General features: G+C 34.4%; 1 protein-coding gene across 1 annotated transcript in view; it reads left to right on the top strand.

Moving 5' to 3' along the window:
- The window catches only part of LOC150102968 (speckle targeted PIP5K1A-regulated poly(A) polymerase-like), a 294,108-nt gene that overhangs the window by 256,563 nt on the left and 22,268 nt on the right, over positions 1–15,277 (top strand). The window contains exon 7 of the mRNA XM_090398573.1: positions 2,938–3,158. Within this exon, the coding sequence (XP_090254699.1) occupies positions 2,938–3,158 (221 nt within the window). The remainder of the gene's footprint in view (positions 1–2,937; positions 3,159–15,277) is intronic.

Here is a 15,277-nt window from a genome sequence, read left to right as displayed (position 1 = left end):
TTCATTGTGTCTGTATTCACCACAATCTCAAACAATGCATTCCACTCACCAGCTGCTCTCCATACAAAGCTCTTCAATCCTTGCTCAACAGTTTCCAGGGATGGCCCCCTGTTCTATCCACCTCTCCTATTCTATTAAAAATTTCTTCTATATTAACTTGGTAATAATCCCAGACAAACTTATTTCAATCATATCCCCTCTCTTCATCTTGTTTATGAGGCTACAAATTGCATTCCTTCAATCTGTCTTTATATCCCACATTCCAAAGAATAGCTACCATCTTCACAAATCTTCTCTGGACCATTTATAACATATCCTTTTATGTACATTTTTTCATCACCATCCTCCACATTCCCTGGCCTATAGCAGCATTCGACTAAATATCTCTTCCTGTCAATCTCTACCTCACACCATACTGACTCAAACCCATTGCAACTATTTACATGTCCCGATAACGTGTAGCCTTTATTGTGCAGGTCACAGGTCTGGTTTGATGGAGTTCTTCAAAAAAAAAAAAAATGGCCCGATAATGAACTTGGCCTTAAATTCTGTCCACACTGTGACCTTCAATGAATGTAAGGGAACTTAGTGAAATGCATGGGGATTCTCTTTAGCCCAGATGCAGTAGTTTTGAGTGTTTACTGTTCCACAAACATGAGAATGCACTTCATCACTCCATAAGATGTTCCAAGGCCAATCTTCACCCACATTCATACATGCCAGAAATGTCAATGCAAATTTTTCTTGGACAATGGCATCTCTCCTGTTTGCAACTCTTGGCTGTGGTTGAGTTTATATGGGTAGCACTGGAATGCTTTACACAAAGCTCTCCATATTATTATGTATGGTAAATCTAATTGTCTTGGTCTTTAGGCATCTGTCCTTGCAAAATGCTGCTGCAGTATTTTTTCCATTCCTATAGAAACTCTTTACAAGCAAGGCATATTCAGGAAAAGTGAGACCCATCATGCAAGTCGAATGACTGTAGAGTTTCTTTTCTTAAAAGAAAGAGTATTTACATCTGATATCTCCACTTTGTGCTGATATAATTCACCTGCTATTATCAACAGCCCCCCCCCCCCCACCTTCTTGTCCTTTCTATTCTCGCAAAAACATCATACCTTCCATTTCTATTCCTATCAGGATATCATCCTTATCCAATCATGTTTCATTTATTCCAACAATTTTTGTGTGATTAAACTCAATCAGCTAAACCATTTCATCTTCCTTATTTCTGATGCTCCTTGCATTTGTAAGTAAACACAACAGTTCACTTTAAGACCTATAGTCAGTTCTGCCTGTGCCACTGGTTGTGATTTCCCCACACCTAACCATTCCCAGTCACCTTTGTCACCAGACAAACTTAAATTTACCTTGTCTATCAGATTTAACTACACCCTGTAGATTACAGGCCATCCCATTCCAATGCTGACCATTCTCATATACACATTCACTACTACTTCCAACATCCACTCTCCTTTACTTTCTCTGCTTTCATCACTCATTGGTCCTCCTTGTAGCAAAAGTCTTTCCAACTGACTCAAACCAGATTCATTTAAATGTGTGCCATCACTTTTGTGTAAATCAATTCTTCCCTCATATGCATCCCACACATTTACAAATTCCACTTCCTTCTCCTTACACAGCTCTACCAACATACCATTCATGATTCCTACTCTTTGTCTCAACTCATCATCATACCATGGCAACACACTATGTTTCGAACCACACTGTTATCTTTCACTCTCCTCAAAAACCTCCTGACGTCCATCTTCACATTCTCCTTATATCCAACCAGATTATTTGTTCCAACAACCATCACAACTCACTTGCACATCTACCTCTTAAATCTGGCACATCAGTTATCTTATAGTTGATGCATAAGATATGAGAAGCCAATTCTCCTTTCTAAAAACACACTTTATGGATTTTTTAAATAACCACACCACTAATAATGGAATCTCCAAACATTGCTATTCTTGAGTAATTCATTACCTTTTTTTTTCTTCTGCTTTCCTTCATTTAACCTTTTGCACTCTTCCATTCTTATCCACCAAACTTCTCTTACTATGCACATTTTTCATATCACTTCTCATTCTAATAACACATTTTTCAAGTCCTGTAACTTGGCAGTTACACTATCTGTCAGTCATTTCTTTATTCCTACTTTCCTTTGGTTCCACAGTATACTCACTTTAGTTTCTTGAGCTGCACTTTCTTTCACTCCCATAGTCTCACTCACTTCTGTTCTATATTCATACAGTCATTTGCTCCCACAATTACTCGCTCTTTTATTCTTTTAGTCAGTTCTGCATTTATTGATAACTCGAAATCCAACAGAATATCACACTTTCAATATATCCATACCCTCTTTCGTCTCCAGTTCAGTCTCTTCACAAACTTACTCTTCACATTTCGCCATGCATATATGTGGCATTCACTACAATGAACCATTCTCAAAATGTCCACAGCATTAATTATGTTTGATTTTTGCACTGTGCAACATCCAGATCTCATTCATACTGCCATTTTGTTATTATTCCCCACAAGCTTAAAAAATCATAAAAGAAACATCTGTTTCAAGCTCCACAATTACTTAGTTATGCTAATCTATGAAAAAGAAACAAAATTGCACAAAAGCATAAATCCAAATCATTACTTTAGTTTACTTTAATTCAATTTACTTTACTACAAAAATAATTATATCTATGTCTTTTATATTGCTCCATAAGAAAATTTGTAGTCTCTGCAGATTTCATCAGTTGATTGATGTCATAACTAATAAACACTGCTGTAGGTTTATTTAATAGTTATTTGCTGTTTGTTTGATTAGAGTAATGATTATAAATATAATTCTTTGACTGAAGGAAAAAATGATTATTATATCTTTTTAATTTCTTGGTTATTTTGTTTTAAAATAATTGTTTTATATTTCAGCTTTGTTCTATTCAACACAAAACTGCTTAAACTGTATGGAATATTGGATGAACGAGTATGTCCACTGGTAATGACACTGCTGTACTGGGCTAAACATCATGAATTTGTTGCCCCAGGTCATAATCTGACAAGTTATGCATTCATTTTTTTAGTTATATTTTTTCTTCAAACCAGAAATCCTCCAATTCTACCTTCTGTCGAAAAGCTCAAGTCACTTTCAGGTATTTACATCTTTGATTTCATAATTCTTAACAGAATTTCTTATTAAATTACTCTCCTACAACACATATACCTGAAAGGAAATGTGATTGGGGAGGGGGGGGGTTGGACACTATAAATACCAAAAACTGGTAGTATTTGGTATTGATAATTATAGTGGTTTCTCAGTTATTTGACCTTCAGGTGAACAAACTTTCATTTAACATCACTGAATGGATTAGTATGTCAACTGACTTCTGGTATAGCACATTGTAATTATATCCTAATTTATTGAACCCTTCAGCTCATCTGATGACAAATTGCTCTCTTGCTGTGGATATGTATCTCTTATGAAGTTCTAAGACTCAGTGTAGTAGGCCCACATTAACTCACACAATACCAATACTTCTTAGGTATAGTTTCTCTTTTCATTCACATTCCTTTGACAGATGCTATTAATTTACTTAAACAAGATTGCCCTCCTGATGTAATCAAACTTTTTGATTTTTTATTCATTCCATTTAGTGTTCAAGATAACATAATGAAGCTACAGCAATGGAAAGTCTTCTTTCTTCTCTACTTGCCATCTATTTTATGGAGAGTTTTGAAGATTCTCCTTAATGACATTTATCTCAAACCTATAGTGGTACAGATATATTGATGACATATTTGTGATATGGAATGGTTCTCTATCTGATTTAAAATGTTTTATATCAAAACTAAATGTCATTCATCCTAGAATTCATTTCACTCTAGAGGAGGAAAAAATAGTCAGCTAGTCTTTCTGGATTTATTGATTCATTGTCAGCCTGATGGTAGTTTGCATTTCTGAATTTTTCAAAAAGAAAACATGCTGATCATTATATCCACACTACTTCATACCATCATCTAAGTCAAAAATCAGAATTATCAAGACCTTGCTACATCATGCTCATACTTTGTTTTACAGATGACCTTTTATTCCAAGAATTGAATTACATCAAATATTAAAAAAGTTACAGTTAGCCCTTTATCAACAAAGCATTTAAGAGTTTTAGGGTCTCAATGTCTGTATCTAAAGCAGAAATCTCTTGGATTACTCTTCTTTAAGAGCTGTGAGGCCTTTATTACATTGTCCAAATTTAAACTGATCTAATGGCTTTTAGTTATCTCCTCTAAGGAAAAATTATTGTATTAATCTTCTATTAATTCTCAATTTATTATTATTAGTAGTAGTAGCACGCGCGCGCGCGCACACACACACACAAATTTTTGTTAGTTAATCAATTAGGAATTTTATTGACTGTGGTTGTTGTACTTTTTTTTAATGTGGTTCTCATCCATACAAGGTTTGCAAACCTATAGTACATTTGTACCATGGGTAGGCTAAGGATTATTTTTATTTTATTTTATTTTTTCATTTTTAGTTTTTGTATTTTTATCTATTTTTATATAGTGTAGAAACCCTGCTCTAGAGACAAAGTATGGAAATGTTTCAAACCAATTCAGACCTCTAATAAGCAGTAGTTTTATTTACACTATGACAATTCTTTTTAAAATACTTCTGTTATTTGTATTTTAATTGTGTTCCATTGTCATTGTACTGAAGATGGCTTCAATACTAAGGTGAAAAAAATTGTACATCATTAAAATAGTTTTCATATGAGTTTTTTTTTTTTGTCTCAAATTTTAAACAGTAATGACAGCTTATATTAACACCCACTTGCAGTTTTCTTATGACATGGCACCTCTTCAAGCTGTCACCTGAGTTTGCCACAATAACCTGATTTGTGATTCCATGTTTGCCTACAGGCCAAGAACATCTTCTCCAGTCTTTTGTTACTAATTCTGCCTTTCTCTCTCTCTCTCTTGTTTTCCCAACTTGCTATCTTCTTTTCATTTCTGTCATTCTTTGCCAAGTTAGTTTAAGTCTCCCTATTCACCTTCTAGGATTTATGACAAAGTTATTCTTGGAATATCTCCTTTGTCCAGTCTTAGTACATGGCCAGTCCACTTCTGTCCATGTCATTTATTTCTCTGACAAACTTTTTTGGCTTTGCCTATTTTAATAACTGATCATTGGTTATACTGGCTATACATTGTGGTTTACACATTTCATTTAATTTAATATTTCAAACACTATATGAAACCTATTTCATTTAGGCTTCCTGTTTCCTTGTGAGTTTTCATTCTCTGATCCATGTAATACAGATGCCTTTACATTGCATTTGAATATCTTTATTTTGGTATTGTTATGATATTTGGATATTCCATATGCTTGGGTTTCTGTAGATAACATTGATTGACAAAAGTAAATACTATGTCCTTATCACCTCTACTTGTATGTTGGCTAGTTTTAATTTCTTTTTTGGCATTTGTTGTTTAGATCAAGAACTTTTTTTTCTTTCATATTTAAGTCCAACTTTTTCAGCTGTGTTATGCAATGTTTCTGACATGGCTTGTATATCATCATGTTTTGATGAGATTGCAACCCTGTCTTCTATAGTCTACATAATCCAGATCCTCTGACTGTGACATTAGATTCCATTTTATCCCTATCCTTAAACTTGTATCCTTTTTTCATAATCCAATCAGTGACTGTTAAAGTAGTCCAGACATTTCGCAACTTCTCTCACACCAATCCTTATCTAAAATCATTCTTTTACTGTTTACTATTTATTAATGCTGTTTAATTACAAAATGTTACTTTCTTTATACATTTCTTTTATTATTCTGATATATATCAGGAATTTCAGAGTTTCTAATTACTATCTATCCTGTCTAAGATCTGAAAAACATAAAATCAATAAAATTTTATAATAATTTATTTATATATTATTTATTATAGGGGTGATATGATTAAGTTCTTAATGAATGGGTTTTATATAATATCATCAGATGAAATTTTTCATTATATTGAAGGTGGGAAGAAAACACAGGGGGCATCCATGGAAGTTAACTTTGTTTGCAGTCAAGAAAGGGATGACAGCTAAGTTTTCCTCTCACCAAGCAGTGAGTGAGTGGAACAGTTTGCCTTTAGGTGTAGTGAGTGCAGCTAGTGTGAATGAATTTAAGGGAAAATATGACAGCTGGTTTGGGTAACATCAAGCACTCTGCTCATTATTATTATTACCTTAGACCTCTAGGGAGTAAAGGACTTGATGAGTACCTTCCCTTAAATACATTCACACTAGCTGCACTCACTACCTTTAAAGACAAACTGTTCCATTCACTCACTGCTTGGTGAGAGGAAAATCTAGCTGTTATTCCTTTCTTGACTGTAAACAAACTTAACTTCCATGGATGCCCTTGTGTTTTCTTCCCACCTTCAATATAATGAAAAATTTCATCAGATGATATCGTATAATACCCATTCAGAAGTTTATAGACTTCTGTTATATCACTCCTCTTTCTCCTGTTAACCAGAGACTGCAATCCACATATTCACAATCTGTCCACATAATCTAAATCCCATAATCTGGATATAATTTTGTAACTCTTCTATACACCCTTTCCACAGCTTCTTTATCTCCTTGGAACCCAGGAGACAAAATCTTCAATCCAGGTGTAGTCTTATCGAGGTCTTGTAAAGAGACAAAATGACTTCCTTATTCTTACATATCAAGATTTGCTTCAACACTACAATTATCCTCTGAGTTGTATTTGCAACTTTTGCTGTGTGACCTTTGAACTTCAAGTTACTGTCCACCATTATGTCAAGATCTCTAGCCTCATCAGTTTCTTGTAGCATAACCCCACTAAATAATATGATCTCATCATGCCAAAATGCATAAATTTACACTTTTTAACATTAAAATGATAGCCTGATTCCCCTGCCTATATTCGTATCATTGGCAAACAATTACACATCTGTTAGACCCTTCCAATGTCAGTAATGTATAGATTGAACAATGGCCCAAAGACTGAACCCTGAGGTACACCACTGGTCACCTTAAATCTGGCAGACTCACACCTACCATACCACTTTTTGATATCTGTATGTCAACCATCCACTATGCAAGTCAAGAGTTTTTATATTTTAATCCCATATCCTCCATTTTATGCAACAGACTTTCATGTGGTATCCTATCAAATGCCTTAGAAAAATCAAACATTATCAGAGTGTATCCATTCCCTTTATCCAACTTGGCCATAACATTGTTATAAAATATGAGCAAATTGCTAAAACATGACCTTCCTTTAGTAAACCTATGCAGAGTATAGCTTGTTTGTCTACCCATTTCTGTATGCAAGTTCTTACCAACTTCTCTAAAATCTTCAGTACCACACCATAGATACTGATGGGTCAGTAGTTAGATACATCAATTTTTGCACCATCCATTTACAATGGAATTATCATACATTCCATTCATTCCTGTGGTATCATTCCTCAGCTGAGACTCAAGTTCTACAAACATGTGAAGGGCCTAGCCAGTTTGGCTGAACATTCCTTCAGCAAACATGCTGATATTTTATCTGTCCCTATTGACAAATAGGGACAGATAAAATCTTCAACCTTATTTTCATGCACTTCTAACTCTTCATCCAATGTAGCAGTAGCACTGTGCACCATGTTATATACACTTGATTGATACATTTTAGTAGTGGTGTAGCTAGAGTTTGCTGCCCCTCTCAATACACATCAAAAATGCAACAAAAAGTCACAATGACGTATAGGGTAAGGTTCAAAGTGCCGCCCGGAGTGGACTGCGCCCTCTGCCTCCACCTAGCTATGCCACTGCATCTTAGCAAAGTGAGTTCTCATTAATTGAAGAGTCTCATTAGCTTCTGTCACTAGAGTACCATCTGCATTCACTAAAGTTATTCTTCCACATTCATTCTTTCTTTTTGCTTGTGGCATAACAATAAAATTCTTTTGGATTGGCTTTAGCCTGCATAATCAGTTTGTTTTCATACTTCGATTTACTTTTCTACACACTTGTTACTTTTCTGCCCTGTGCTTTATATATTTCATAACTCTCACTCTTATTCTTATGATATTCTTTCCACATCATCTTCTTCTTGTGGATCTCTTGCTTAATAAGGTTGTACATCCATTTTACTCCCAACCTATTTATTCTTCAAACACAAGGAATACATTCAGATACCCCTACCTCATTTAAGCATTTTTTCAAGGATTCCCATGCATTGCTGACATTTTTCCCATTTAGTAACTGACACCATGGAACCAAAGATAGTATTCTCCTAAGTTGATCATAATTTCCATCTTTGTAGTTCAGCATGTAACCTGAATTAATGAGAACATCAATATAATTAGATACTTCCCAAGAAAGCATTGGATAATCACTGTTGCCAGCTGGTGGTAAAATAGTCATATTCTTAACAGAGATCCCCCCCCCCTCCACTCTTATTCTGCGAACAAATCTAACACTCTTTGACCTTGAGTTCCTTCTTTCACATGCTGCTTATGAAAGTTGTCTCACAACGATTCAGTGAATTTCTCTTCATTCTTATCATGAGATTTATTTTCTACTGAATCAATGTTCGGAAAATTAAAGTCACCCATAATGATCACTTGTTTGGTACCTACAAGGCTAAATTGGTGAGGCACTTTTTTTATTCCCTGTAACTGAACTGCAAGATGTGTAGCAACATCACACCATGTTTCATTCTGTTAGCCTCCAGACCAGATTCAAGCAATCTGGTCTGGAGGCTAACAATGATGGTAACTCATTGTCACCATCATTGTTTTCTTGCGTTTCCATCCTAACTGGACTTAAGTTGTCTGATATCATTAATAGTACCTCCCCTCTCTCCTATCTCTGCTATCATTCCTATAAATAGTATACCCATTATACTCGATCCCAGTTACATATCTGATTCTGATAGCCAGGTTTCACAACTGCCAACAATCTTAGGCCACATCATATTCAATAAAGCAATGAACTCAACCCCTTTGTTACTGATGCTCCTGCTATTTGTGTATAGACATAACAAATTACCAACTTGCCTGTTCTTATATTTGATCTGCAATCTATTTGCCTTGTAGAACTTTCTCTATTCCAGATATACTCAAAAGGTCTGAACCCGAGGTGTATATTTCCACCCCTTCACCAGATGCATAACCATGTTCGAAACCCTTCATATCTTTATCGCATTTGCATACCATAGCTGAACTTTCACACATATTTTTCCCCATTCCTCCCTTGTAGATTTAGTTTCCCTGACTCTCTGCATTAGGTCTCATTTCAATAAGTAATTTTTGCAGCCTCCTGATGCCAAATGAATTCAAATACAGGCCTTCCCTATGCAAGTCTTTTCTGCCATCAAACACACTCCACACATCTAAAAACTTGCATCTATTTTTTCTATACAGCCTGCACATGATATAATTTGCTATCGTTGCTCTCCTTCTTAACTCAGTACTGTTGTATCTGAGTAGCATGCCTACAATTTTTACTCTCGCATTTCTTTTTCACTTCTTCCAACAGACCTTTCATATCCTCTCTCATACTATATTTGTTGCTACTTATTAGATCCTACAAGAACTACCATCTCTTTTATTTTTCTTTTCTGTTATTTGATTATGTTTGTCATATCTTTAATTTTAACCCCTGGGAAACTAGAAGTAATGACTTCCTCAGCATGTGCAAATTTTATGATTGAATCACCATACTCTCTGGCCGATTTTCTATAATTCTTTTAATCAGGATATTTACAATGTCAGATTTTCCTCAGATATATTATCATCATTATCATTGCATTAATGCCTCTGCTCATCAGGACAAAGATTCTCTTCAGTAACAACTTGTGCTTTAGCCACTGCTCTGTTGTCATGTGTTTTCAGTGCTGTTCTTAAGAGTAATAAAAACTTACAATATTTCTACAAATTTATGTTATTAAATGCTGTGGTACAATAAATACACTAAAAAAAACTATAGTAACTTAGTATAGTTTTTTAATATATTACTAACTATAGAAACTGCACTAACATACTAAAAATACACCAATAAATCAACAAAAATCACCAATCTTTCAGGAGCTTCCTAACAGCAAGGCTTTTCACCATATTGGCTCAAACCCAATTTTTGAATATTCTTCATTCAATAGTATTCTTTCAGTATTATTCATTGAAGCAACAGTATGTTACAGAATTAAGATGTAATCAGTTTTTAAGCATTGCAAAAACATTCTTAACAGTGGAGATCCTTTAAATAATAAAAATTACATATATGTGTACAAATTGAATTATCAGTCATAAATTACATTAAAAATCTTACAATTTTTCTCCCTCTAATTCTTTTTAATTGTGATTATGGTCTGTTCAAAATGCATCTTGGTATTGAACTGGGAGGTTAGATCAATCCATTTAATGTTCTTAAATTGTTACATTACATTAAATATAATGTAATGCCTATTAAGAATTTATCTAATCTCTCTTTCTCCACCAGTATAGTGTCTATTTGGAACACTTTACATTGAAACCCATCATATTAATGCTTAACTCTGTGTGGTTTTAGTTAGTACTTAATATAGCATGCATTAACCACATTATTAGAATTAGAAGAAACACATGTATAAACCACAGTGAAAATTATTTAATTGTAAATATTTCATCCTAAGTATCTTAGGACATCATCAGTACAGTATTTAAACAAAATTAAGAATAACATACAGTTAGGGCGCATGATTACAATAGAATCTCATGAAAACGTGCATAACATAAAGTAGTACAAAAAAAAAAAAAAAAAAAAAAAAACGTTAATTATTTAACACAATTTTGTATGATAATTTCCCATACTTTAGGAATAGTAAGAACGTCGTTGCGGTTTAGGTTTGGTCTATGTAATAGGGCTTCAGAACTTTCTTTGTATAAACGTTCAGGTTTAAATAAAGATCTATGTAAAAGTTTAGCCTTTTCCCAATGGATCCTATGGTTTGGATTTTCAATTCCGTGTTGAGAGAGAGAGAGGCCAGATTTCTGCAGTTTAAGAAGACGAATGTGGTCTTGATGTTCCGAGATGCGTTTCTGAACAGACCTACCTGTCTGTCCAAAGTAAGATAATTTGCATGAGCATGGAATCTCATAAACACCAGGTAACATCAAGGGTGAGAATTTGTCCTTAGGAGAAGGTAATAAGTTGTAAATTTGGTTGATAGGTTTGTAAGTAGTGGCAAAATTGTATTTCTTCATAATTTTAGAAAGATGTTCTGAGATGCCTTTAACGTAAGGTATGGGAATCCTATGCACTTCTACCTGTCTGGTTTGATGTATGCAGAAGTGACTGATGATTTTTTGAACGTTTATACAAAGAAAGTTCTGAAGCCCTACTACACAGACCAAACCTAAACCGCAACGACGTTCTTACTATTCCTAAAGTATGGGAAATGATCATACAAAATTGTGTTAAATAATTAACGTTTTTTTTTTTTTTGTACTACTTTAACACGTTATGCACGTTTTTATGAGATTCTATTGTAATCATGCGCCCTAACTGTATGTTATTCCTAATTTTGTTTAAATACTGTACTGATGATGTCCTAAGATACTTTAGGATGAAATATTTACAATTAAATAATTTTCACTGTGGTTTATACGTGTGTTTCTTCTAATTATGAACACACTACAGGTTTCATTATTTAAAAAAGTTAACCACATTATTTGAGTATTGCTGTACTTCCTATTTAAAATCAATTTGCTTATATCTTAAATATTTTTTCTGTTTCATCTATATTTATCAGAATTTTATAAAATTTTTGCAGGTGAGATTGCCATTCTTAATTATTGTTGCTTCTTTCCATTGTCTGGATATCTTTTAACTTTATTAATGATTACTAGCATTTAATCATGGCTTTGCAAAAGACAGGTCTGCCTTAGTAATTTAGTTACATTTTGTTATACAGTCACAGCAGAATTAGATAACGGAAATGGCTGTCTCATGATATTTCTTTATGATACCAGTCAGATAAAGGAAATGATGTACTTTCAAAGGCATTTGACAGATACTGCATGGAAAACTATTGCACAAGTTGGAGCAAATAGGAACGGATATGAAGCTAGTGGCTTGGATGAGGGGAGTGGCTGACAGACAGACACCAGAAAGTAGGATACTTATATATGGTGGAATAGAATAGGAGAATGAGGACAACTATTGGAGTGCCTCAAGGCTTTGTACCTTGGCCACTACTCTTTAATTTGTGTATTAATGATATAAGGAATGATTTAAGTTAAAGAGTAGTGGCCAAGGTACAAAGCCGTGAGGCATTCCACTATTCACCCTCATTGAGTTCTATGCTAAAGATTTAAAACTGAGGAGGACAATAGTTGATAAAGGCAACAATGTAGATATCCTGCAGGATATCTTTATCGCCAATATCACCATTTACAGAGATGCCTTTCAAAGGTGGAAAAATCTAGACCTACAACACATACAATAAAAGTAGCCTCACTTCCTGAAATACTCAAGGAGGTTCTCTTCTACAACAGAATGATATGAAATCCCACTATGGATAAGCAGTCTTTCTTTCCATGGCATGGTGTGAAAGTTGCAGTTATGGAGGCATCCTATCCATGAATTTCACATGGCACTTCCGTGGTTAACATATCCATTGTCCAACACAGGCTGTGGGTTTGAATCCCAGTATGGGCAGAGATATTTGTGATTGTCTTTATAGGTGGGAGATGTATTTCATTACTTGGTGGTAGATCACCACGTGGGATGAAAAAGTTCCATATTTTCTACCTTTTTCCAATTGTATCTTTTTTCAGTTCAGATTTTGTTTCCAGTTTGTTCATCTAGTTTCTACTTGTGCGAGACTTTTATTTACAAAATTAGATCTCTAATTTTGGTTACCAGCTATAACGGAGCATTGAGAAAATATAACAAAAAAAAAGTGTGCAAGAATTTTATGATGATGAAAAACACCAAAGTTGCTTTGCGGAATTGTAAAGTCTAAATTCTTTTCCTTAGTTTTCAGGTTTTTGTTGTTTTGTCCTTTGCAAAGTCTTAGATATTTCCATGTGCTCCTTGAACTGCTTTGGCTATGTTGATGATTTTGTTCGTATCGAGCTGTTATACAGGATTAGGGTCTATTGCTTGCAAGGCTGCTGTAATTGCTGGACAGGTAAAAATGTGAGTGGGTGTAAGTTCAGTATTAGGGCAGTTATTGCAGTTTCTATATGTTCTTGTGTTATTCGTATTGATCTTCATTCCTCTAAAATGTCCTGTTCGGAGTGTTGCTATTGTAGTGGAAATCTTTCTGTCAGCAGTGATTTCGGGAATTTGGTTGCATCCCTGATTTTAGTGGAATTAGTTTAAATTTTGCTAGCGTGTTAGCATCAGCAAGAGTTATCATGTCAGTTTCTTGGATGAGTTCTCTGGTCTCTTTTGCTAATTTATCAACTGCTTCATTGTAATCAATGTCTACATGAGCAAGAATCCATTGTAAAATGCAACTTTTCCCAAACCTTTATTTGTTTAAGAGTTTATGGATGTGTTGTGTGAGCTTGGTATTGCTATTTTTGATTGCCTCCATAGCTGATCTTGAATCACTGTATGTAAATTATAATTCCCTCTGATTGTTGAGATGATAGTAATTTTAAGTAGGCTTCAAGTGCTTTATTTATTGCATAGAGTTCGCTGGTAAAATTAGAAGCAATTCTCCCAGATCCAACTTTTATTGAAAGTTTTTCACCTTTCAGGAGTAGAAGGAGAGCACCAGCACCTCCATTAATCATATTGCTGTCTGACGATCCATCATTATAACAAATAACCTGTTTAGAGGATGAAAGAGGGTTGATAGTATTTAGGCCTTTTTTTCTGAGCGTTTCTTTTGATTCTTTTTTTGTACAGGGTTCGGTAAGGTTTTGATTTATGGAGGTATTTGAAAGTAAAGGACTGGAAAATAGAGGTTCTTTGTTTATATGGGCATTTAGCTGATCAAGACCTATTTCCTTCCTGATAGTGTCATCATATTGTAAAGTTGATGATCTGTGTAGTCTGCATTTTTGATTCCAATGTTCATAAGTTTTTAGGGAGATATGATCGCTTTGGTAGCTTCTGATATTATTATTGACTTTTCCGTCTGTCCTCCAGCATACCTCTTGTTGTTAGTGAATGAGACTGCATTAATGATAATCTTGGATGCTTCTTCTTGTACTTTATCTAATTTTTCCTTTACCAGTGAAGCTGAAGGTGACCAGATAGGTGCTGTATATTCCATTATTGGCCTTATTAGTGTCGTGTAAGTAGTTTTGAGAATATTTGGCTTTGTGCCCCAATTTGTTCTGCAAAGCCTTTAATAATATATTTAGTTTTATTATGATATTTATTTTAATTAATATATTTCGAGAGCCCTGTTGGAAGTGTCAGAGATGTGTTGTTCAGAATGTAATTCCTAATCAAGCGTAATACCAAGGTATTTTGGATTTGTGACTTTTTTCAATTAGCCTGTTGTTGATCATGACTTTGAGATTGTAGGAATGTCTATTTTTCCTGCCTGTACTAAAGGTGCTTAGTTTTGTTTTATCTGGGTTGATTTTAAGTTTAAGTTTATCTGACCATTTTTCTAATCCTCTCATGGATTTGTTCAGAATCTCTTCAGATTCTTTAATTTTATCAGTGTGCCAGATGGCTATATCATCTGCGTAGCAGATTACTTTTGTGTCTTCTGTAAGGTAGGGCTGAATGTTACTGACGTATAAAAGGAATAGTAAGGGACTGAGTACTGAGCCCTCTGGAACACCATCCCAGATCGCTGATTTCTCTTATGAAATCAGCGATCCATATTAAAGCATTTCCTCTAATTCCGATATCATGTACTATTTGTATTAATTTTTTGATCCAAACATGATCAAAAGCAGCAATCATATCAAGGAATATGGCAGTTGTCTTTTTTGTTAGTTTTTCCTGAAATGAGTCTATTATTGTTTGACAGAAGTAGAATAATTGATCTGTTGTCGAATGATGGGCTCTATATGCAATTGGTAGTAGTTAATTTTCTTATTTTTTGTGAGCAAATGCATGAGTCTAGAGTGTATGATTCTTTCAGTAATTTTACAGAGTATGCTTAGTTAATGCAATAGACCTATACCTTTGACATTCTGTGACATTTTAGGATGGGTATAATAACTGATTATTTCTATTCTTTTGCCTGTTTGCCAAGTATTAAGAATGTCCAGAAGTTTTCTTTGGCATTTTTA

This window comes from Typopeltis vanoorti, chromosome 9, assembly GCF_054136105.1.
Source record: "Typopeltis vanoorti isolate ZY-2024b chromosome 9, IOZ_Tvanoo_1.0, whole genome shotgun sequence".
NCBI lineage: Eukaryota > Metazoa > Arthropoda > Arachnida > Uropygi > Thelyphonidae > Typopeltis > Typopeltis vanoorti.
Note: the sequence above shows the minus strand (reverse complement) of the source record. Positions and strands in the feature narration are given on the sequence as shown.